A 25740-nucleotide genomic window follows, 5' to 3' on the forward strand; every position below is an offset into this window, starting at 1 on the left:
GGCAAGCCCAATCATACTGTTTAAAAGAAAGCCTACACAGAAAACCCCTATCCTATCCCAACACTGCTGTGTTATGAAACCAAATCTAATATCTTCTGGGTCCCTGGCACAGCCCCTTTAATAACTGCCCTGCAAGTCACCTGCTGTCCTCATTTTGACACCACCCTGAATAAGTGAGGTGATGGATCTTCTGCTTCTTTCTCTCAAACATCCACAAATACAGAATAAATTCTTATTTTTTTAAACTTGCTTTTGTGCCCAAAACACCCATAACGGTTTTTGCTTCTCATAAATATGGGGAGCATTCACATGTACAGCACTGTGCATAAGTATTGAGCTACCCCTCATATCTTTATATTTTATTAAAAGAATGGGAAATAGGTGAAGGATTTTCTCGAAATGTGTAAATATAAATGAAAATACAGTATATATAAGAAAACACAGCCTGAACTCTTGTAGGTAGGCTTTCTTTAGGTATTCTTTGGGAATAGTTCTCCAGGCTTCTTGAGGGACATTTCAAAGCTCTTCTTTACCTCTTGTTCTGTCTAGATGTAGCTAGTACATCTAGACAGAGCCAGTAGCTCAGGAGGCATAGCAGGTCTGACCTGCAAACCAGCAAAATTAATAACTGTGACGTTTGTGGTTTTATCCCTAGCATACAAAAAATACAAAATAAACCAAAAATCAAACTAAATGACAAATTTGGAAGTGAACTGGAATTCAGCTTACAGTGAAGGCAAGGCATAAAGCACTCACTGAAGATCATTGCTCTTTGATAGTTAGCAGTCTTGCATATAGGGCATCTGTGTTGACTCAAGATTTAAATCTAAAGGTATTTAATGCTGTGGTTAGGATAGTGCACCAAATTATTATCCAGATATTATAACTTATGTTGTCACACGCAGCTCAAAGAAAAGCGAAATTCAAAGTTATTGGCTCAAAAGTTTAAACTCTCATTAATATATTCAACTTTGAGGTTGTGTTGGTGAGCCACCCTGCTGTTTGCACTAATGAAGAGCCTTCCAGTTGTATTTATAGACTGCTCCTAGAATAATTGAGTCGCTTCCCACAGCTAAATGTTTAATTTACTTTGAATTTGAAGCTGATGATGATTCCATGAACATGTAGAAAAAATTGAAATAGACAGCCCCACACTTTGAGAAATAGTGAAATAATAAAGTCAGTTGAGATGACGAGCTTAGCTTAACATAAAGCCTGATAGCAGTGAGACACAGCAACCTAGGTCTAGTACACAGTGAATAAAAGCTTAATCTGTATCTTTAATTAAATGTTGTCACTGTAAAAGGTTATGTACACTATAAGCTTGGCTAACCCTGGTGGCACAAGCTTTCTTTTTGCCATACAAGCATAAGCAGGGCAATGGTGTTTATTGCTAGAAAGATAATAACCACTGTTTCATTAACACTCAAGTGCAACCTTGCCCTCCAATTATAAACAGCACACTCTTGTTGGAGGACTTGTGAGACTACAGAGCACAGTCTGCTCCAGCTGCTGCCTCCAGGCCTGCTGCAGGTCACCTTAGCTGCCAAGATAACAGACAGGAAAGCTGCTGCACTCTCAAAGCCATCAAAATGCACAGGTTGACAGGGCTGAAACAGCATGTCAACTTTTTACCATCACCACGGCTGCCCACTTAAGCAAAAACTGAGCCACATGTAATAGTCAAAGACCTCGCAGTCAGGCACAGTCTCCAGCAGACAAGAGTTATGTAAGACCAGGACTGTCCTGTCCATACAGTACGAGGCCATATTCCAAAAACAATTCACGTCATCTCCAAGAAGCATCCAAGATGCGTGAAGGGTGCTAGTTAAGCATGGAAGGCGATCGAAGGTTATTAGTTGGGGCTTTCTGAATCTGTTGCCAGGTCTTGTCTTTATCCTGCAGCTTGGGTCTTCTGCATGCACCCGTACACATCAACATGTGCGACTCATGCCCATGCCAAGGGATTAGTCCCCTTCAGGCCCCTGCCCGCACAGCAGGCAGGCAATCGGGGAGCAGCGCCAGGGCCTGCTTACAGAGATTTAGCCACTGCTGTACACTCCCTGCCTCGGTGAAACATACATATGGCTTCCTTTGCCTTCTACAGGACCCAGCGATTGCCCCCTGATCTGCAGCAGAGATAATAACGTGTGTGAACTGTGGTTTTAGCCACGGAGAGATAGTGAAAAATTGGCTTTGATATTAATGCCAGGCGTGTGTCATGTCCTTGCTCTGCAGATCACTAATGACTTGATGTCAAGTGTGTTTACAGTGTTGCACAACAATTGCAGTCTGACTCAGCGTTGCTCATTTAGGCTTCCAACTCCGTTACTGCTGCGATGACTCGTGTGGTTTATTCACTGGTTTGATTCAGTGATTAAATCCACTCTTTAAGGGCATTACAGCTGAATCACTTTACATCATGTGAACATATTTAACTAGGCCTTCAAATCAAGCACCATCAGCACGTGCCAGTTAACCAGTGCATGTTGCATGTCTTTTCTTAAAACTGTCAGAATTGATTTCAGATCATACTCTTTCTGTGGGAAATGGGGATTGTAATGTTTAGGATCAGATTTAACGGGGGAAATTAGGTTTATTCCTATAAAAAAAAGTTTTTCTCCCCATAGTCCCAAAGTGTCACATTGGATTCTTTGGGTTTTTTCTCTCTGACATTGTAGGATTTTTACTTCACAGAGTAAAGGGCTTTGGGATGACTGTTGTAATCTGGCACTATATAAATCAAATTAAACTGAAGAAAATATAACAAATTAACTGAATTGAAGTTACCCTAGTCCCATTATGTCAATTAGGCACAGAGATACACAGGAAGTAGTTTTCAGGTTCAAAGTTAACCTCACCACACGTGAGTTAGAAATGTTCCCACTTATCCTGTTATTAAGCCTTCTTTTATTTTGTTACTTTTTCTTAGCACTTTAAAGGCAAAAGCAACTTTACAAAGAACTACATTTTTTGGCCATTACAACATATTTAAATGCTGTATTGTCGGAGTCTCAGCAGGTAAGAACAGTATCTTTTACTTGGTAATGTTAGGTATTGCCATCAAACAAGACTTGCATGATGGAATCAGTTTAGCTGTCTTTATGACTCCTCTCTACTGGTGTCACAGCATTTCAGAAGTTTTAGCATAACTAAACCAGGACTTTTAAGTTTGCATTCCTGTTCCTTTTTACATATTAGAAGGCAAAATTCCCTTTCATTTTCTGTGTTATAATGGTGACACCAGCAGCGAACATTTATCTGCTGTCTCATACATTTCAGACACTGAGGAACTTTTGTTGAGAAGTGATCTGTGCAGAGCTTTGAAAAACTAAGTATACCATTAAATAGCTTGTAGAACCACATCTAGCAATAATAGCTTGAATTAATCATGGCCACGTTGCACCAACATTTCAGTTCATTGAGGTTTGGAGGCATTCGTTTATGCACAGCACTACAGCGTTTCAGTCAGGTTGTGGTCTGTGCAGAATTATGGGTCTGGATGGATATCTCCAAATCAATCTTCCTGTTTATTTTGGTCAAAGGTAGTTTTGCAAACCCAGGCTGTGCTGTTCTTTGAAGAGAGCAGATGTTTTCTCCTGGCAACCCTTCTGACCAAGTCATACTTTTTCAGTCTTCTTCCAATTGTATTGTCATGAACAAGCTAACTGAGGTGGTTGTCATATTTGGACTGAAAATTCAGACACAGCACACCGGCAGCAGTTTTACAGTGATTTACAGTCTTATAGCTTGAACGCAACCAGGAACACTGTCAGAGTGGAGAGATGTGGTGAAGGTGAGTTTAGTGAGATCTTGTAATTTTTGTGAACTGTTTCAGTGACCTTACTTGAGCCCTGGAGGAGTAACCGACGGGCAGGCAGAATTCCAAAGCAGCTAGATGAGAAACAGTGACGAGTGGGCAGGCAGGTGAGTAAATGGTAAGCACAGGAATCGACAGAGACTAGCAGCTGCACCACTAGCCACTAGCATGGTGTTCAGCACCATCCAGCTATTATATATCAGAAGGTTAGTGAGATAGCTCAGAACAAGTGTGGGAAGAACATGCCGAGCAAGAGTCTGCCCACATGAGGGCCAACATGGAAACAGCAGCCCACAGTTTGTTTTGTTTTTCATTTCATCGTTTTTATTTTATTTATCAGGAGCAGAAAGTTTTGTTTTCACATACTTCATAAGTTTTCCAGCTATAGGCTAAATAAAATCACATGTACCCTCCCCATTTTTATATATGTATATAAAAAAAGACAATGCCAGTTGTACTATAAAATAAAGCACATAGTGTAAATGGTGGACACCATTTGTAAGCTGATAAGCGAATTCGTGCCTGTGTGATGGATCGTGATAACCAGGTGACACTGAGCCAAAGGAAGAAGCTGGACTCCTTCCATTAATGCACTGCTGGCATTGTAACTAATATTTTACCAATCAACTGAAGCTAGTAGACAGATGGATGGAGAAATATCCCAAGCTTTGAACGTTTTTTTTCCCTCTGAACCTGAATTATTGCCGAGCTCACTTTAGCCACCGGCTGGTTGTGTACAAGCTTGGTGTGCGTGCACACATACAGAGCCAAATTATCTCTGGAGACCTGCTGATTCTACTTTTTGCGAAAGCTTCTCATCCAGCTGCAGGAAAAATAAAATATTCATCATGAGTGTTGAACATTCGGTGGCTGCACCGCAGGTTTATTTGTATGCCTGTTCAGGTGTGAAGAGTAAACAAGCCGGAGACGAGCAACAGAGAGTCTAATCTGTGTATTCTGGAGGCAGCAGTCATCTTGTGTACTGCTCTCTTCATCTTCGAGGACATGAAAACCCACCCTTAGCGCTTTCGACAACAAAAGGCAGCACTGTCAACCCCAGACAGACAACATCAGTGACAAACATTACGATACACTGCCTTAAAATGGGTGCAATGGGGGACAATAGGACCTAACAAAAAGCAAAACGATCAGTTGTGTGTATTTCTTCCCTGGCAAGATAGATTAATTTCATTTTCTTTTGAAAACTATTACATAACACATGATAGGTCAAAGTGGTGTACCGTAGGTGGCTTCTGACTTGAGAGTAAAACCTGCACAGAAACTATTTGTCCTGTTAAATAGCAGTAAAGTGCTAGAAGCCAGATTTATAGTTTCTCCAATAACAACAATAGTTTCTTGCTGTAAAAAATATTATAGAATATGAGCATTAAAGTGTGATACTATTACCTGTTTGTGTTCCATTATACTGTTGTTTTAATGGTCCTATTGTAATCTCTATAAACAGCAAATTGTAAAATGTATCAAAGTAATGTATAGTAAATGGTATGTTTAGAAAAACGCTATTCCTCATGCTGCACCATGTCCCTATTCATGCTTCATTGTAAAGACAATGTTATTTTATTTAACATTCAGCTACCCTGAAGATGAACACTGGCTGTAGGTCATAAATCTCCGTGATCATGTTGCTAGCTGAACCTTTCTATTTGCCACACAGACACCGGAAACCACAACCTACATCTGTACATACAGAACTGTACATAATCCAAACCACTGTTGTTGTTTTTCTTCACATTACTAAATGACGTGGTTATAATTAATGCAACAGGATTTCATGCAGATGAGCTGCAGCAGACTCAGACTTGTGTGTCTGTCCAGTTGTCAGTGGTGTTCCCCAGGGCTCTGTCTTAGGTCTCCTTATATTTATAATTATTATCTTCTACCTCTCATATAGTCATATTTTTAGGAAAGTCACATTTTCATTCTTACACTGATGACCCACAACGTCATCTGTCCACTAAGCTCTACTCTTCCACCTTGTTCTCTCCACGGTTTGTTTACTTGAACTTGAAATGTGGTTATTTGCTAATTTCCTCAAATTAAATAGTGACAAAAAAGTGTTGGGTTTTTTTGTGGTAAGAACTAAAACTGTTTAGACAAATGTAATGTACGTAAATGGAAGTTTTCGCACTTCCATTTACGTAATATTAGTTGTCTACATCCATTTTTTACAGCTAACAATGTTCAGGGTACATTTTAATTCTACCCTCTCTAGCTTACCAAACAAACATACCCATATACTTCAAATGTTTCAAAATGCGGCTCGTTACCAGAATCCCTTCCACAGGACATAATACTCCTATCCCTCAACACCAGCTTCCTGTAAAATACCACATTAATTTTAAGAATCTGATTCTTGCTTTAAAGTCTCTCCTTAACCTTGCACCCGCTCATTCCCATACTCTGAGATCCTCCTCCTCTATTAATCTCATTATACCGTCTGCTCGTCTGACTACCATGGGCTTTAGAGCTTTTAGCTGAGCTCAGCTTCAGCAAGCCCGTACCCAGGTTAGAACCCAGGACCTTCCTGTTGTGAGGCAACAACAGGAAGGCTAACCACCAAGCCGCCCTGCTCCATTAACAAAGAGTGGTATACAAAATCCCTCTTATTTTAAAATGTTTGCTATTTTGATGCACAGATACAGATGAATAGATGTATATCCTGAGACTTATATGTGATTGGTTATGCGCAGAACAGGTTGTAAGGTGCTTCTGAGTTAAAACTCAGGTCAGGGATCAACTGTAAACATTTAATTTGATGCTGAAATTTAAGGTGTTGCACTAGAATACTTTTAATTCAAGATGTTCATTGTTTGACTACTACTATACTATTACTGTAATACCTTAAATTAATTAAATGTGTCACTTATGGCCTTTATGTTCTTAATGTTATCCATTCTGCAGTTTACATCAAAACAGCTTCATCTTTTCAGTCCCTTCTCAACTTGTTGAAAAAGTTTTATTCTTTTAAGGATCAGGGCTGCATGAAATTGGATCAAGGTATTGCAGTTCTGCAGTTCTGCAGACAGTGGCTAAAGGAAAAAGGTTGGCTAAATCTGAGAGAGACTTAACCTTTTATAATGAGCTGCACATAAATAACGTTATTATTCTTTTCTGTCTGTGGGTAGGCACGCAAAGAGCAACCTTTTCGCCTTGCCAGGAAGAGTGGAGATTACCATTCAGGCTGACCACAGAGGTTATGTCAGACGAAGCAAGCAGCTCATTCATTCTGCGAAGATAGCATCAGAGTTGCAGACACAGGGTATAACAACTATATTAATGCAGGAAGCATTCCTGAAACAGAGGACAAGTGAGGGTGAGTTCATTTACTTCATTCACTTGGAGCTGGAGGTGGAGGGTGCGTGCAATAAAGTCAGTGAGCCAGTAGATTTCCCTGCTGTGTAATTTCATCACCCTGCACACCTCCATATTGGACAAAAAAAGTTATAGGCACTGTGTAGGAGGACAATGTGTAGGAGTTGTTAATGTCAACTTTTTATTATTCATAAGCAGGCACGTGGCACAGAATGTGCTTTTTGATGAAAAAAGCACATTTAAAGGAGCCCTCCATGGCTTTTGGACTTCATGGTATGTTTGCAAACATTTCCAATTTAGTCTATTATACTTATAAGCTTGTTTCACAGACTTGGGTACGGAGAGACTCTGGATATTGGTGGGCTTTAACAAAAGATACGGTTTAATTGTGGGAATTGTAAGATTTGGTTTTTTAAGCTTGAGCTCAAAAAAAGAGGATCAGAGCCAGGATTTGTTGGCCTGCTGCAGCAGTTTGAGTGCTGTAACTTTTCTTGAGTACTACAGTTTCCTTGCACAAACCACTACGTGCCAGTTAAAAGACAGGAAAATTAAATCCATCAGCTCTTTGGTAGCAAGTCTTGAGCCTTAAAGGGAATTTCCTATTTAACCTGCAAGCATTGAACCTTTTCAGAGATGTCTTAATAGCATGTGCATCTCAGATAGAAGCTTTCTTGAGATTAGAATCACATTTTATACTCTTGATATGCTTCATTAGGTGATCAACATGTCAGAAACAAAGGCTGAATTGCAAATCAAGCCAAAAAGGCATCAGGAAACTGTCCTGAAGAGAGCAGAAGGCTCACCATGTGGTGCTTGTGGGAGTGTGATTGAATGCATATCTGTTCATTATTACTGTATGCAGCACGACAGTACAGTCACAATTAGGTGACACATGAATTATTACATAATCCAGAGGCCAGTTTTATAGACTGGTTAAGTGATTATGGACCTAATCTCTATAAACAGCAATCTGCATGCGAATATCCTAAATCTGCAGGCAACAGACATCATGGTGTTTGGTACTGGAAGCTTTCTGGTTTCCCTCTCCTTGTTGTCTGAGAGCGACTAATGAATCGCTTTGATCATCAGATAATCTACATTTTTCACTCGAGTCCCCGTAGATCCGTGGGCAGTCAGGCCTCAGGTCTAGTTTTATTTTTCAGACCACTCAACATTTTCTTTGAGTCACAAAATGCTCACTTATGCTGCGATACAAGGCAAAGCTAGCAGAATGATTGGGACTTTACATTTTACCGAGATCTGCAGGTCACCACTCACAGCGCTGGCATCTAAACTGAGCTGCTTAAAGATAAACTGTTGGCAGTGCTGAGTCACTTCTCTGGATTCGTACTCCTTGGTCTGGCCTCTACTAGTTTTCACATCACCATCATTCACTGCAGATGATTCAACCTTATTACACGGCCCTGTGGCATGCTGGAGAGTTAGGAGAGGCGTCTGCGGTGGTAAACACAGGCAGCTAATCTTCATCATGTTTACAGAACTCGAATTAATCATCAGCAGGGTCTCCTCGCAGATCTAAAGGTGGTGTCAGCCATGTCACATCAGATAAGGCCGCTTCCCTCTGATGTGCTGAGTGGAAAGAGCAGGCCAGCCAGGTTGCATTCTGCTGACTGGCTGGAACCACATGTCAGGCTGAATGCAGTTTTGCTAAGAGGCTGATACCGCCTTCACCCAAGAGCACATTGCCTGATCCTATTGCCTGTAATGCCTTAAGTTACAGACAAGCAACTGGTCAGGTTTGTTTTTCCTCCAGGAAGAGAAGAATGAACTGTTTATACCCAAACCAAGCAAAACAATCTCATGTGATCTGACCTAAATATTGACTCACACACACATGATCATTAAGTCATCCACATGTCTATGCCAGGGACTCAGCCAGGATCAGTCCCGGCTATGAATGCACCCCACAAAACACATTGTTTTATCAGAAAGGCAACATAGCAGCTGCAGCATTGTGGACTGTGGATAATCTGGCAGCAAGAGCCATCGTGGATTTGTGCTTGTGAGCTTTCCTGCTGTGTGGATGAGTGTGAAGAGCAGGGTGCATTAGAGGATCACCGCTGTAATGGTGTAATTCAGGATTTCTGTTTAACGGGATGTATGTTTATTTTAAAGAGTGGGTGGGCATGAGTGGTTCCTTTACTGGAGTGACCATTAACACAGGAAGATGCACAGGGATTACCCATGAAGGGAGGAATTAGGAAAGAGATGGAGGGAAAAGGCAAGAGCTTGAAGAGGAATTAAGAAGAGAGTTTAAAAGACAGAGTAAGGGGGGAGGAAATGAAATAAAAGAACTTCTAAGGCAAACACAAACCTTTTACAAGCTAGTTTAAGATTGCAAATATTGTTTAAAACGTATTCTGTGCATTTTTATTTAAAGGAATTATTCAAAATTTGAAAAAAGTTTAAAAAAAATACACCTGTTGACACCTCTAAAGCTCAATAATTAACATAACACATAATACCTCGTTTGTTTAATCTATACATAATCCGAAACGTTACGATCTTAGGAAGTTGTAGTTCAACAGGAAATTATACGCTATATTTCATTAATCTGGATAAAGTGTGACCCCATGATCAACCCCACCTACCCTTTTGCAACATCTGTTTTTGAGAAAAAGACTTTTGGAGGATAGAAAACATTCTAGCATTTGACCTTTCGGGAGCATTTCCCCAAGACATCAAGCCAAGGAGAAGAGAGTGCTCATCTACTGGAGCAATTTCTATTAGATGAAAGATGAGAACAGCTCATCTGTGAGAGCACTAATTTCTTAGTATTTTAAACATTTCTCTACACTTTTACTGATGATTAATTCATCAGTACGCCACCCATAAAACATAAAACCTAGATTACAAAAAGCTCATAATGCAGCAGTCTGTAGAAGACCTTGTTTCACTGGTAACTGGTATAGAGGAACCGCAGGCAGGCGCAGCAACTTCTTGTAAGTCAGGAAATTCTTAAGGTGTGTTCAGAAGCAGAAGCTAATTTTAACCTTGTAGCATTCATGCAAATTGGAGCACTCGTAGCTTTAAGCTACCTAGCAATGAACACAGCCACTTCACATGTAGGAGCGTGCCTGATTATGTGTGACAACTCAACCCCAGTTGAGTTTTTTCCCTCATATTTCTCTAGTTGTACTCCTTTCCTATCAGTTCTGTGATTCACTTTATTAAATATATGAATAATGCCACAGGATTAGCGAAAGGTTTCAAAAGAAAATCCACATTGAGTCACACCACCTGCAAAATCTGCCTTGTTTCTGTCCAACTCTAAACTGGGGATGTGATAAGTAGTAACTACCAAACCCGAAGATGACACCCACTCAATACAGTGAAATTGCTCTCCTGGGAAGTGAGCCAAAAAAAAGTTTTCCTTCACACCACTACATATGCACATTTCCTTCCCCTCCTGGCCCAGCTGTGGGTTCATGCTCAGCTCAAAGAGTTTTATATTTTACAGAAATACAGCTGATTATTGTAAGCTCTGTGGAGGTTATACAAATGTGATTAAAGCTTCATAATAGAGGGGAAAAAACAACCTTGTTTAGAAATCTCTAGCTGTTTTTTATCATCCTGGTGTGTGGAAAAATAGTTTTTTGGCCATCAGGGAAATTTTGTGGTTGTTGTTGACCACTGTGAAAAACTGGCAGCAAAGACGAGTGGCAGCTGCTTATATTGCCAAATAGATGATAATTTTAACCTCTCCACAATGTTCAAACAGCAGTGCTAAAATTCCCATAATGTTTAAAAACTGATTTATTTATTTATTTATTTATTTTTTGTAACACTCTGTAGCTGTTGATAGGACATGCTCTGTTTCATTAGAGGATAGCAAATCCTTCACCTGTATTTTTTACAGTCCATTATAACAAAAAAAAAACCCATTATGAGCCAGCAGCAGTATTGAAACTGACTGCATAATTTCAGATTTCCTTAAAAAATAATTAATTTCTCTCAATAAATGTGTTTTCTGCAATTGCATAATTCCTCTGGAATCCCCCAGAACAATATTTTAACGTTTCACTTTCTTAAATATTGCATTTGAATCACATACATCAATAGTCTCTTGACAGATATATATAGAAAATTACATTTTTATAGTAGTTTAATTTTAATGAAGAGAGACAGAATATGAACCAACAATCCAGAAAAAAATGAGTGAAATAAGTATTTGATTTTGAAGCAAAACAAGCCTTAGTATTTGGTGGAGAAACTCTTGTTGGCAACTAGACATTTCTACAAACTCAGAAGGGATTTTGGCCCATTCATCATTACAGAAACTTTCTAAATCCTTTAGGTTTCTTGGCTGCTGCTTAGCAGCTCGAAGTTTCAGCTCCCTACACAGACTTTCTAGGCCTGAGCTGGATACTGGCTAGGCCACTCCATGACCTCAATGTGCTTCTTCTTTAGCCTCTCCTTGGTTGCCTTGGTGGTATGTTTTGGGATATTGTCGTGTTGTAATAACCATCCATGACCCATCTTCAGTGTTCTGGCTGAGGGAAAAAGCTCTCAAGATTTTATAGCCTCATCCATTCTGTCATTCTGTACCCTTAACAGAAAAACTGCCCCAAAGCATAGTGTTTCCACCTCTGTGCTTGACTGTGGGGATGGTGTTCTTTGGGTCAAATTCAGTGTTTCTGTTCTTCCAAATACAGTGGGTTGAGCTGATGCCGTAGAGCTCAATTTTGGCTTCATCTGACCATAGCACTTTCTGACAAACCTTCTCTGAATCATATACTGGCAAACTTACATGTGCTGAATCTGGTAATGTCTTTATCTTAGAGTCTTAGAGTATAGGTACAAAGGTGCATAAAATTTTTCCAAATCTTTCAGATGTCTAGTTTTAGCCATGATTGCTGGTTATTTAGAACCCATGCTTAATCTCAAAACCAGTAGAATGTCATCACAATGTCCATTTGGGCTGAGTGACAGTTCCATTTTTAGAGCAGGATATCATGGGATTTTTGTGCCTTATGTTATGTTTGAATATTGTGTGGTTTCATAGAAATTTGTCCCCGTTTCACATTATTACATTGATGTCATTGGCATTAAGTGGTCTGCTTAGTGAAGAGACCAGGAATTCAAAAGGGATTAAATTCATTCATCCTCCGATCCACACAGATGAATGGGTATGCACGACCAAGATGCTTGTTTTTTGAGTGCAGTTTGGTGCCAGTGACTACAGCGTGAAAGGCACAGGGGTGGTCAACCTGGGTATGGGTTCATGATATGACATCAACCGGCAGATTGGAGGTGCATGTTGAGTGGAAAGCAGCTCTCTTAGTGGCCTCCAGAGGGCAGAGCGGCCTCTCTGCCCCTGGGCGATTCTGCCCTGTGCTCTGGGCTTAGCTGCTCGTTACATTAAAACAGGGGCTTCTGTGACAGAGTCAGCATTATGAAAGCTAAGAGGATTAGCTGATGGACATTTCTGGCGTTGCCGGTCAATTATCAAAATGAAAAGCAGTGACTGGGCAAGGCCTGGCATGCTCTATGGCACAGAAGAGCTCCTCTCTCTCTCCTTCTCATCTCCACTCTAGCTCTCCATCTCCCACTCAGCTTCTGTCTGTCACAGGTTACTGAGGTTTAGGCAGGGAGGCGGAGAAATAAATAAAGGCGTCATTGATGCCTTTCTGAACATGACATGGTTATCTGTGTGAGCCACGGATTAAAAAAGAGCATTTAAAATTTAATGTTTCTAAAGTGCAAAACTGTATGTTATGCAACTGTGTAAAAACAGGCCTGCATGTCAGCCAGCCATCCATGCTCCTCCAACCATGTGCATGATCATCCATCCCCACATACACTCCCTCACACTGCGTGCTTCGCTACTGTGTATGTGTGGGCATGTGTGTGACTGTGTAGCCCCCTGTGATTGTTTAGCACGCTATGATAATAGGAGGAGTCTCCACCACTGTGATGTCACGCTGCCAACACGTGTGATGCTGGAGTGTTGGGGGTGATTTGTGGGGAGGCAGGATGGGGAGAAGGTTTGTTTTGGTATATCCAGAAAAGTGACATTCCACAGCTGCCCGTGTTAAGGATCTACCCCGGGGATTCACACAACACTGCGAATGTAATCAGCCGAGTCAGTGTGCCACCACGGCTGCAGCGGACACATCACGCCGGCAGTGACACCGTGCCTCCCCTTCCATCCTCAGCACTCGCTTTTATCGCCCAGCTTTAATACAAGCAGTCACACCTCACTGGGGCACGGCAGAGGTGAGGCTGTATATCCACGTGTGCCAGAAAAAGATAAGAAAGCAAACTGATCAAGTGTTTCTCTTATTATTATTTTAAAGCCAGGAAGGCAACATTTATATTTACTTCTATAACTGTGAGACAGTTACTTAACATATAAAAAGAGCAGTAATCCTGGCTTACTACAAGCAGGCTGAATTATATTCAATCCCAATTATCACTTGCGGGGACAATGTCATCTCGGCGCTGTATTACAAATGGTCCTGCTGCATGGGCAGATTTGATATGGGTATTCAGAGGCTGCTTACATACAGCTGAAAAATGTCTCCATCTGGTGTCACTACACAACTAGCTAAACTAATAGGTAGCAAAGTATTTGTAGTGATAGACCGATCAGCATATGTGACACATCATATGCTTATTTTTTTGTGTTATCAGTCTGCAGTTAGTTTTGCTTATTGGCTTATTTTCATTTTTGCACTGGTTAGGTTTATCATTGTCTGGATTTCTGTTTGGTTGTGTGTTTATTCCTCAATATCAGTTGATCTGAATTCATCTCAAAGTGTAGATTCTGAGAGAACTAATATGAAGCTCTGGAGCTTTGTCAAGCCCAAACTGCTGGAACCCTGTTCTCTTTCCTTGCCAGTGTGCCTCTGCCGTGCGCAGTGAAAACATACAGAGGTGGAAGAGAAGATTATCGAATTAAATCGGCCACATTTTGGATTCGAATCTCCAGGTAGGCCGGGGCCTTTCTGTGTGGAGTTTGCGTGCTCTCCCTGTGCCTGTGTGGGCTTCCTCTGGCTTCCTCCCACAGCCCAAAGAAGTGCAGTGGTGAATCTAAAGTGGCCGTAGGTGTGAATGGAAGGTAGATAAAGAGCTTAAGTGCACAGCATAAAGTCCTGTATGAGTATATGTGAAATACGAATGTGGGCTTGTAGTATAAAGTGCTCTGAGTGGTCAATAACACTGAAAAAGCACAATATACATGCCAGCCCAGTAAGGATTCTGAGAAGTTTTCGATTTTACCTTATATAAGCAGTAATGAATGCGTGAATAGGCAAGTAACGCAACATAACTGTAGGACTGAATAGCCAGCATTTGAAGTTATGGACATTTAAGACAAACAGAAATACATCTTGGAAAAAAAAGATTTTTAATGACAGATCTGGAGGCCCAAAACATTTACCTGGATGTGATTGTAAAGAGGGAGGACTTCAGAATCTGTTCACACAAAGATGTCAGTACATGGAAGCATCTGCCTTTGCCATTATTGAGGTAAACTACCAATAAAAAAAAATTACCTGGAAAAGAAATTATAAAAGGTACAGGAAAAGGAAAATGTTCAACACGGTTTGCAGTGAAACAGTCGGAACTGCTCATCGGGAAGAGGTACACGCATCTTCTCTGGGTAAAGTCCTTGTAAAGGCTTGTCTCTGTATTTCCATGGTGTGCTCTGCTGCAGCTATACAACAGCGTACTGCTGATACAGGAGCTCCCGGATCTTATAGTAGTCGTCACACAGGCAGCCTTCCAGGCCAATGCGTCCGGCCTCCGTCTGGACAAAGAGAGCGCAAACATGCACAGGTCATCCACCAGGTCCTCACACAGCAAGCCTTCACCAGCCTTGTACATCACACCAGACCTTAAAAACAAGTGTGTTCCCCATTCCTTCCTACAAACTTGGATGAAAGCGTCTAATGAATCTGCATCAAGATTTTACAGTTAAACACCGCACTCCTTTACGAGTCTCGGCTCTCTTTGATTTCCTTTTCTGGGTTGCATCTATTTTAAGTTCTTGTCAATTATGCAGGTTGTTGTTAGTATCCTGGCTCACTCCTACTTTCTCTGTAGCTCTGAAGCTTTGCCTGTGTTTCTTATTTGCATCTTTTGGCTGAGGTGAGATGTTTTAATTTGCTGCTGGGGCTTTGGTAGCCTACTTACGCACGCTGTATTTGTTTCTCTTTGTGTGTAAACTACCATTTGGGGCATTTGTGCTTAAGTAAAGAAACGTTAAAGTACTCAATTTTTCAAGTCTGTCTTAGAAAAACAGTCAGGTACCTACAGAGTATCAACATTAAAACCAGTTTTCTTCCTCCTGTTCATGCAAATACACTTTAAGAGAAAACAGGAAGCAGATTTACAGCCTATTGCTTCCACCTGTTTTTCTCTACACCCCAGACTTTCCCATGACATATGAAATGACGTGCTCAGTGCACCGTAAGGAACTGCTCGGGATCCACAATCTATAATCAAACAAATGGACAAGCACAGTTTGTTGTAATTTTTTGTTAGTGTGTCTCATGCGATTAATTTTCAACTGTGCATCGCTGCATCCGATGGCTCAGAGTCTCATGTCACTATAGCCAAGAGTGTAAAGAGAAACGGTCTTTCAAACAGCATTTAAAACACAATTATTTGAAACACTGGCAGGTTTAATATGACTAATTGACTGGTTTTCTATCTATCTAGTATTCTTTCATGGGAAGGAAGGACACTTACTCTGCGGACGGCCACCATGTTGTTGCATACCAGCACTCCTCCCACAAACTCGGCCTGGATGCCCTCTCTCAGCAAGACTTGCTTGAAGTCAGACAGACGAGGCTCATTGATAAACACAGACTGATGCCCTGAAATCTGAAGAGAGAGTGAAACAGGGTCAAACTTTTCCTACAAAGACTCCTTATTCACTCTTTTGGACGCAGACTATCACAATCACATCACGAGCCTTGGGAAAAGTTTTCTTTCAGGGATCATTTCTGCATCGTACGTTGGTCAAATGACATTAAAATGCCAAAATAAGTTTTATGCACTAATTGTAGCAGCTATTTGGGCCTAAAAGTCACATGCTGCTCATGTTGTTTCATTTGCCAAAACAATTTGCATTACTGCAAGGAAATGAGGCTACCTGTCAAAATGAGAAGCAGCAAAAACAAGCCTTACGATCACATATTCTCTCTGAGCTGAATCGAAACAAAGCGCCCTATTTAGCATTCGTTCCACCCTCTTTAGCTTTCTTCGCACTCAGAGGTGGGACCACTCACTCGTACAACATCACTGACCCATCTAAATGTTTGGGGCACACTGGGAAAAACAGACTGTGTTTGATCTCTCATTCAAAAATATCTAACAACTCTACAGCAGCAAAATAAACTTGAAAGTGAATATTTGAAAGTCCTCCACTCAAACACGTGTTTAGAACATGTGCAGAGCCTGACACTGGGAGACGAAGAGAAAAAGTTTAGAGCTGGAAGATATAAGCAGAATTTTGTGAGCTCACAATTAGGAGACTATCTCAGAGCAGCTAAAGATGGTTCATGAGAGTTGGCTGTAGCCCCTAGGCTTGAAAAGTAAAGTCAATGAAAACATGCCTTAAATGGCTATTGATCGACAGGGGGTTGAGAACTCTGTGTGAAAATTTGTCCACTCTTTTCTTTGATTTATGAGATCATAAATGTTTTTCTACTTGTTTATATGTTGTAAATTTCAAGTGTTCTTCAATAGAATGTGACAGTATTGCGACAGTTATTTTGCAGGCCAAAAAGTTCAGCATATTGGTGCGGCCGTGCATAGTCCTGATTTTTATGTGGCCCCTTGGGGGAAACCCCCTTCCAAAAAAACGATGAATAGATTAGAGTAGGGCTACTCTATGAGTCACATGTAACAATCAGTCTTAATCTAAGTATAATTTCTGTACAGCAAAACAGCTGTACAGAAATTTGCTGTTTTGCACAAGCCAAAATTAACATCTCATTTCACATCACTAGAAAACACAATAGCACATTGCTAACCAAGCTAGCTTGTGATATCTTGTCCAAATATGGGCATGGTTGGAGATGGAAAGAAAGTCAAACTTAAAGTTTTAAAAAGAAAAGTTAGAAATACATGGAAGATTGTCCAGCTTTTAAATACAGTGTGTGGATGCATTATGCAACATAAACCATCAAAAAGAACTGCAAAATCATTCAAGACAGCAAGATTTCTGCTCCCCACCTCGTTTGGTGGCAGTGGTTCCAGCGTGGGAATGACATCACTCTCTTCGGAAAACTCCTTCTCGTCCTCTCCGAACAAGTTCTTCATGGCTCGCTGTGCCGTGACTGCTATGTTGATGGGGTCAATGTCAAGATCGGGGGCGATGTCCATAGCCAGCTCGCTTTCTTCCGCCTCGTCTTTCACACCCTCCTCCAGTATCACGCCGGTATCCACCTTCACTACACGCATGTCCAGCACACCGTCAATCCACGCTAGCTCCGTGTCTTTGGCCTTGCAGAACTGCAGAGAGCTCACCAAGGAGTCTTTTAACCGCACCTTTACCAGGACAGAAAACAAGATAGTATGAAGACCCTGACGAGTCTTGGAAGGATTGCAACACAATACTTCATATTTAAGGTCATAAAACACATTTAAGCTATAAGATCAAATGCACCCATTACTAAATTTTGGGGGAAAAAGACAAATAAACACACTTTATTAAAAATATAATTACACAGGCCTTAAATGAAGCTAACCTGGTAGATGTGGGTTTCACTAGTGGCATCCACAGTTTCCTGCAGTTTAGGCGTGTAGACTTTGATGTCCTTGCTAAAAGCCTTGCAGGACTCTGCCAGGTCCAGACTGGCTTCTGGTGGCCCACGAACAATCACCAGCTGTCTGGGCTTCATCTGATTGATAATCTTCTTTATGGAGTCCCCGTCAGAGCGACCCTCGTAGTCTATGTACATGACCCTTGCTCTGTGAAGAAACAGAGATGAGGTCAAGCCTTTCAACACTACCCTTGCTAGGACAAGAACTGTGCCAGAGACACCAGAGACTTGTTGACTACACATAACAATTTTCAGCATCATACAGGTTGATATTCAATCACGTGGAGGTGGATTCTACTGTACTGTTTGCCAATGGCCAGTTAAAATGGCTGAGAAAACACAGCCAAATTATCACAATGATCACTGACCTTATTTCAAGACTTTCTATGCTTGAGATGCATTTTGTGGGGACTACAGACAGATCCTGGTCCATAGGTTCATCTCCATTGGTCAAACCAGATTCTAATTTGCTCTTCTCCTCCTCTGTGGCTTGCAATTCAGGAACCAGAAACTCCTCTAGCCTTTAAAAGGTAACATTGGTTTTTATTATTATATTATCATTGATAAAAGTCAGAGTTTCACATTAGTGGCCTCCTGCATTCATCAGTCATCTGATGTTTTTGTGCATTAGTATCGAGTACCTGATGATTTCTCCATACTCGTCCCATTTGATTCTCTCCTCGTGTGTGGGGAACATTGGATATGACTTTTTGGCCTGTTTGAAGAAACTGCCTTTACGGCTGCCCTCGCCCTTCATCATCAAATCGTGGTGTTTGGTTTTTACTACAGCCGACTGATCCAGATCATCATCCATATCGCTCTCATCGCTGGAGTCCACATCCACCCTGCAAACCCATAAAATAAATATTAATTCTATACTTAAAAGTTTAATTTATCTAAGAGCAGACAACGTATTTTTGCTCGGTAGTAGAATATAAATGTTTGTCATAAACGTGTTATGACTCATCTCGCAGTTACAGATTTCCTTTTAAACAGCATGTTTGAGATTTGCAGTCTAGACCACAGTTTGCATTTGTGATGGCATTTTTTCCAAACCTAATTTGCTGTCGTACTCGTGAACTGACTGATGAAACGTTTTGTAACACCAAAAGCGTCACAGAGAAAATACATGCAACCCTTAAGCTACGAGTCATCTCATGTCTTTTTCTGTAGAAACTTACTCTTTTGCTTGTTCAAGTTTTTTAGCAGTTTCTTTCTTAAGTTTCTCCTTTTCCAGGTATTCTTCCAGCTCCTTGCCTTCGAGTTTTACTCTCTTCTTGACCTGTTGTAACAAGAAAAAGTGGCAAATGGATACGGTGTAAATGACAAACTGACACGTTTTGTTTCTTCCTAAGCCGGGTCTGCATATTAGCATCAGGAGCTTCCCATGGGGCAGATATCAACCCTCTGGTACAGCAAATCAACATTATGACTGCAGGCCTCACCTCCAGATCCAGCATCATTTCTCCAGGGTTGTCGATGAGGTAGCGAGCTAAGGTTCCAGGTGTGGTGCGGTACGTCAGGATGATGGAATTTTTTGCATTTTGACACCACTGGATAAAAAGTTCTCGAGAAAACCCTGACTCAAGGTCCGGTTGGCTGCAGAGCACCACCTTGGGGCTGGGTACTCGGGCCAGGTCTGCCAGACTGTGGCACAGGGTCAAATGTCGGAATTGGAACGGGTTGTTCCTCTTGTCCTCAAAACACCTCATGAGCTTGTCACTCATCCACTCCACCTAGAAAGGATCAGTGATTAATGAATTCAAGAATTATAACAAATATGTATTATTTGCTGTGCTCTCTCTGTAACAAAATGAAAGTTTTGACTGGAAAAATCTGAATATTTCAATAGTTTCTCCGATGTGAAAAAAAACAAACAGTTAACAGTACCTGGGACTTTGAGAACTCCACTACATTGTAGCTAACATTGTTAAGCAGAGCGAGTGGGTAAGCTCCGAGCCCAGCATCCTTTGTCCTCCAAATCTGGTCCAGGAGCTGAGCCAGTTCCAGCACACGCCCAGCTGTATCTACGGCAATAAGGACATTGCCATCACCACGCAAGGTCTCCATCACATTGGCTGTGGAAGAACGGAAAAAGAGAATTACAAATGTACATAATAAAATCTGTAACCGTTAGAATATGGCAGTATGAACTCGCATATTATTGATGTAATAGTGTTAGTGTTAAAGCGCCCAGTGGCTATTAATACGTACTAAGTAGCTGCTCATCTCTTTGCTTACGACGTGGTTGTACATACGCCGCATTGAAGGAGTCTGTAATAAGTAAGGATGGACGGCTGAGGCTCTCCAGTGAGCAGCCATTGAGGTGGCTGGAGTACACAGAGAAAAAGAATGCATTAACAATGAGCCAAACTAAAGCAATAAAATTTCATTTCACATTAACGTTTTCTTTGCTTACATTTCTCTCTTGTGGTTAAAGTCCACGGCGTAAACAATCTCCTCCTCCCCATCCTTCACAATTTTCCAAATAGTGCCTCCAATCATGTGACCGGCTGGAAGAGGAGTAATGGAAAGACCGTGCCCTTTTCCTGTCAGGTAAAAAAAAAATACATAAACAATCACATTGTTATATGTGGTGCATAAACAGGGAATAACACCTATTCTGCAAATAAAACACACCTTTCAAATTGACAATCTGAGAGTATTTCAGCTGCTGGATCTTATCAAAAGCAGCATCCACATCATCAAGTGTGAACAGTGTAAAATCTTCACTGTTGTTTCGGGACTACATGGAAAGAAAGAGAGAATTTAATAAAGTAATGGTAATCAAGCCAAAAAGAACCTCTGTTAATTAAATCATGCATTACCCATATCCCCTTCTTACCTGATACAGATCGTACATAAACATTTGCCCCATCTTGTAGACAGGAATTGTGGCATAGATAGTACAGTTCAGCCCCAGTTTGCCCACAGCGTATGGCAGGGCTCCCAAGTGTATGGGGTCGGGATGGGAGAGCAGCACAGCGTCGACCTGATGAACATGTCTGGAGAGGGGGAAAAAGAGCATTGCAGCAGGTTCAAGTCCCAGAAAAGTGGAGTGGTTTAATTCAAATCTTTATTCAATCGCACAGTCTCGTCTCACAAGATCAAAATTTCTTCTTTAAAGGAGAACAATACGCATTCACAAGGAGTTCAAACAGATAATAAAGCTTTACATTTTACAAGGGAAATATAGGCTTCTAGTGGCCTCTACTTTGAGGACAGTTTGCGATTCATTCAAGATTAGAAGGTGCACAGTTCCAGAAACAAAGCCAACTAACATGTGCACATGGGAAATATTTAAAGTTGTGTTTAATGCTTTCCCCCTCAACAAAGATGACATTTCATGAACTGCCCTGTACCCTTAATGATGAGTTTTGATACCTCAATACATATCAATAAAGACGTGACAACCACTGAAATAGTTTTGGGGTTTTTTCCAAGGGTAACTGAATAGGCAGAGACCACCCTCACCAATTTCTGATACAAACCCAGTCATTTTGCTCTATAAGCAAGAGCTTCAAGGGTTACTTCTGATACTCCTGGTGTTAAGATAGCTATTGTGTAAAAATCAATTTAGAGGTTTCCTGAGTTTGCACTAAAATAAGACTTTAAAAAACATTTTTTCTCTGCAAGTTACAATTCAACCACTGTCTCTGTAGCTGTTGTTATTAGATGTGAGAAGAGAGGAGAGTTTAGGTAGTTTGGAAGCCTCAAGAGTAGAGCTGTGCCTTTTATTTTTGACTCTATAGATGTTCATCCAACCGATACAGTTAGAAATGAGTATGAAATTCCTCATTGGTGATAAAGCACTATAATACACAGGGTTTTACAACTGGAGTGCTGATAGAGCAGTATGACTGTGTGTGTGTGTGTGTGTGTATGTATATATACATATATATATATATATATATATATATATATATATATATATATATATATATATATATACACACACACACACACACACACAAATACATACATACACACGCATTTTGTCTCCAAACTGTTCAACTGGAACTGTCCTTCTAATCCAATTCTTTCGCCCAGTGAAAATCTTAACATCTACAAAATTGCCATTAGAGTATTAATTAGATAATTCATGTTGTATATATGTATAGGAAACAGCAATAGAGCAAGAATTAGAAGACATACATTTATCCATGCTAATGAAAGCATAAACAAGCAAAGGACTAAATTTGGAAATCTCTCCATATATGTTAAACCATCTCCTTGTGCCTGATATTCTTCTACTACAAGATGAGACAGAAGAAGTACAAATTCAACATACATGTAAGTGAGGTACATTGGGTTTTTGATGTTAAGATTTCTTCGCAGATGACTTTCAGACTCAAACAAAACCTACATCCATCGTCTAATATGTGGTATGACAGAAACCAACAAACAGAACCATATAATCTGTGGACTAGAAGCTTTTTACTATAGTATTATAAATGATGGGCTACACCTGGACCCATCTAGAAAGAATGGCCAGGACAGAAATCTCTGGAGATCTACCTTTGGCAGCCCATACCCTGGGAGGGGTGACGGGCAGTAGTAGTATTATAAACTTTTTTTTATGTCAGTAAAAAAGTCGGCACAAGCTTTCTTTCCCCTACTTCACGGTGGGGAGGTCAGTCATCAATAAACCAGACTGCTGTGGGTGTACTGTTTAGTGAGTTCATAAAGGCACATTTACTTTTTGCTAAGAGTTTTAAAAAAATAGAAACATCAACTGTTTTTGAAAGACTGGCGGTATACCGACCTCTTCATAGCATCTATGATTTCCGTGGAGAAGTTCTCATCCCACCCGCAGTCCAAGAGGAAGCGGAATTCATCCACCTGCAGCAGGTAACAAAGGGCAGACTCCTCCAGAACCCCTGACACGGCTGTCAGCTTGATAATGGACGTCATGGTTCTTCAGTTGTCGAGCTGAAATATAAGATTTGTGCTTGCATGTTATCCTCACCACGAAACCTTTCCTACTAACTCTAAGGCCCGTGGCTCTTTATGTGTGAGTGCGACTCTGCGAAAAGTCATTCAATTTAATCAACAAAGAAAACAAACACAACCATGGTTGGAGTTTGCCATTAAAATCTGTGTGAGGCTAATAGCGTAATGTTGCACAATTTTAACCAGTGATGTATGCAGCTTACAGGCTGTAAGTAAATATAATGTAAACATAGTTTTGTCGCTAGCCACAGCTAGCTTAGAGTTGTTAGCAGATTGCCCAGCAAAGTGTATTTACAGTGCTAGCTAATGAGTGTAAATGAACTAACAAAGGAGCGTGCACCATACCATTAATTGTAAAATAATGGATTAGTCTTCTGGAATAAAAAACAACCTTTTTTTCTGTTATTCCCAAATTAAACCATTTTGGCTCGCGTTTTTGATAGCGGCAGACATACTTGCCGCTGCATCATGTGTGAGAGGGCAAAGGAGCATACCACAAATGGTGGTGTCGTTACTAAATAATTCTAAATCTCTTCTAAAACACTACATTTAGATTTTTTTCGAAAGGTATCTGAACACATCACCTTTAACATCATAGTTTCAGTGTTGGATCGTATCTAATATTCCACTACTTGTGCTTTGACATTAAAATGTATTATTTAAAAATATGAAACCACCTCGTCGTAAGTTTACAGTTGGTAGAATCCGATGTCCTTCGCTTGCTGAATGAGGAACTGAAGGCCGCGGCTGGTGTAAACAGAAGGTATTATTTTAGATATTAATATTACATTCATTATTCTTTTTTGGTCGAGCCAGTGCGTTTTAATGTGTTTGTTGTACTGACAATACAGTAACCAGTGCATCTTAGAAATAATCCTTAACTACATCTTAAAACATATTGCTAAGGCTAACTAGCTGACAGGCTAGCTAGCCAAGTGCCTCTCTCTAGGATACCAAAAGTTTGTGATGAACGATCTGCAGACTTACCGGATATTTAGTATTCAGCTTCATATATATATATATATATATATATATATATAAAAGCTGTAATGTAATGCATGGCTACCATATGATAACTGAAGTGACCGTGGTCTGATGTGCATTTAATGAGGTTTGCCTGTCAAACCTCATTGAAGTGCATAAAGAAGTGTTGTAAATCATTGTCAAGGTGTACACATTCTTAGAATCTAAAGTAGGCGTTTAAAGACACTCGGTTGTTGTGCTTATTGTGCAAGAAAATGTCTGTCATTTTTAGTTGACAACATTAGCTAATTTTGTTTTCTAGAAGTTTTTTGCAGGTCCTCTAAATCTATGAACATGGGCTACCCCCAGAATACTACATGTTGCTAAACATTACAACGTCTCTTTTAATGGTTGGGACTCGCAGCATGATCAAAATAATGATGGTGGCACAATATAAAAAGCATTCTCCCTTTCCTGATCTTAGTTTAAAAAAAAAAAATTTGTTTCACTGAAATGTTTGAGATCAAACAAATTTTAACATTAGACAAAGATAACCCGAGTACATGCAAAATCTAAATCTGTGTAACTAAATGGAAAGAAATGGAATTAAAAGCAGAAAGCTGTCGTTGCGTTCATTATTACTTTTAATAAGTCACTTCAGTTGTAAGTGATCTGATTTCCTACACTTTTAACAGTATTTCCCTTAATTTTATTTTAGTTAACTTTTACCCTTATTCATTTGAGAGCCTCATTTAAAATCATGATTTAATAACTGATTTGTTTATTTAACAGGGGTATCTATGTGGTGCCAGTGTATCAATGGTGTATCTTAAAAGAAAGCAATAAGATATTGCTATATTAGTATTTAGCCTTTCAAATAGCTTAAACAGAGATTAGGCTGTTCAGCAATAGTGGTAAATGTTCTTGTATCATTTATGCTTGTGCTTTCCTGTATCCATTCTTCTTATTATACAAATATGAATGCACAACTGCAATCATAAGTTTAATTTGGGAGTATAAAACCCATGCTCTTTTTCTTTTTAGGTAGGAACCATGGTGAACTTGGCAGCCTTTGCCCGCCAGTACTGGGCGCACATATTTGTCCCCACAGGCTTTGTCATTGGATGGTACCTTGACAAGCAACAGGACCAGAAGTTGACAGCTTTCAGAAACAAGAGTGCTTTGTACGGAAGGTAAGAACGAGTGACTGTTCACCAAATAAAAACAAAACAAACCCCTCAGGTTATTCTTGAATTTAAAGACAAGCTACTATGTTGACTTCATGGTGATGTTTGTCACTGTGTACACAATAGCCTATGGCCTGGAGTTATTAGTTTAGTGCATGGATATTTTCAATTGGGCAAAGTTATAAATACATGAAATCTGCAATTTCATAAAAAATCCACCTGTAAATTTTCCTAAAAAGCTAGTGCTATAAATCCTTAAGGTTACTTTGACTCCTATCTCCTTTTTTTTTTTCCTAAAAAAGGCTCAATTAATAACCAACTGCCTTCTATATCTATGCAAATCCACTTTAATAGATTACCATATAACACTTTTTGTTTCTACACTTTTCCACTTTCAGCCGATAACTCCAGTAGTGATCTTCTGGTGTAAAACTGTACTCATCCATCATTCTGTTCTGCGAAAGCCAAACATCTTACAAAACTTCAAATTTTTCTTCTTTTTATAGGGAACTGAAGCCTGGAGAGGAGGTGACCTGGAGGTAGACTGCTCTCTACTTGAAAGCCTGTGTGGTGTGAACGAATGGGTGTCCTCAAATCACAATATTTAAGAAGACTCCTGTACCTCTGTTTTTGAGTTGTATCAACCAATAATAAAGACGCCATTAATTGAAATCATTTGGTACTT

At 40.2% G+C, this 25740-nt stretch overlaps 2 protein-coding genes across 3 annotated transcripts; one reads left to right on the plus strand and one right to left on the minus strand.

Annotated features, from left to right (window-relative positions):
• Positions 1 to 14508: 14508 nt before the first annotated feature.
• On the minus strand, positions 14509 to 23403 carry cpsf2 (cleavage and polyadenylation specific factor 2). 2 transcript variants are annotated; one of them, XM_004550464.6, is made up of 15 exons: positions 23251 to 23403; positions 22718 to 22884; positions 20798 to 20957; positions 20593 to 20698; positions 20372 to 20501; positions 20167 to 20282; positions 19843 to 20030; positions 19398 to 19688; positions 19134 to 19234; positions 18594 to 18797; positions 18321 to 18473; positions 17878 to 18100; positions 17363 to 17677; positions 15872 to 16006; positions 14509 to 14927 (listed from the first exon to the last, which is right to left on the minus strand). In XM_004550464.6, exons 2-15 carry the CDS (start codon positions 22864 to 22866, stop codon positions 14835 to 14837), a joined length of 2364 nt encoding a protein of 787 aa, XP_004550521.1. In that variant the 5' UTR covers positions 22867 to 22884; positions 23251 to 23403; the 3' UTR covers positions 14509 to 14834. The 2 variants fall into 2 exon arrangements, with proteins under 2 accessions (XP_004550521.1, XP_004550522.1); XM_004550465.6 differs by having other exon boundaries at positions 23297 to 23390.
• Positions 23404 to 23575: 172 nt separating this feature from the next.
• Positions 23576 to 25727, plus strand: ndufb1 (NADH:ubiquinone oxidoreductase subunit B1). Its single transcript, XM_076873996.1, has 3 exons — positions 23576 to 23668; positions 24913 to 25061; positions 25562 to 25727. The coding sequence occupies exons 2-3, from the start codon at positions 24922 to 24924 to the stop codon at positions 25596 to 25598; spliced, it is 177 nt and encodes a 58-aa protein (XP_076730111.1). The 5' UTR covers positions 23576 to 23668; positions 24913 to 24921; the 3' UTR covers positions 25599 to 25727.
• Positions 25728 to 25740: the final 13 nt, after the last annotated feature.

The sequence above is a fragment of the Maylandia zebra genome, linkage group LG15 (genome assembly GCF_041146795.1).
Source record: "Maylandia zebra isolate NMK-2024a linkage group LG15, Mzebra_GT3a, whole genome shotgun sequence".
NCBI lineage: Eukaryota > Metazoa > Chordata > Actinopteri > Cichliformes > Cichlidae > Maylandia > Maylandia zebra.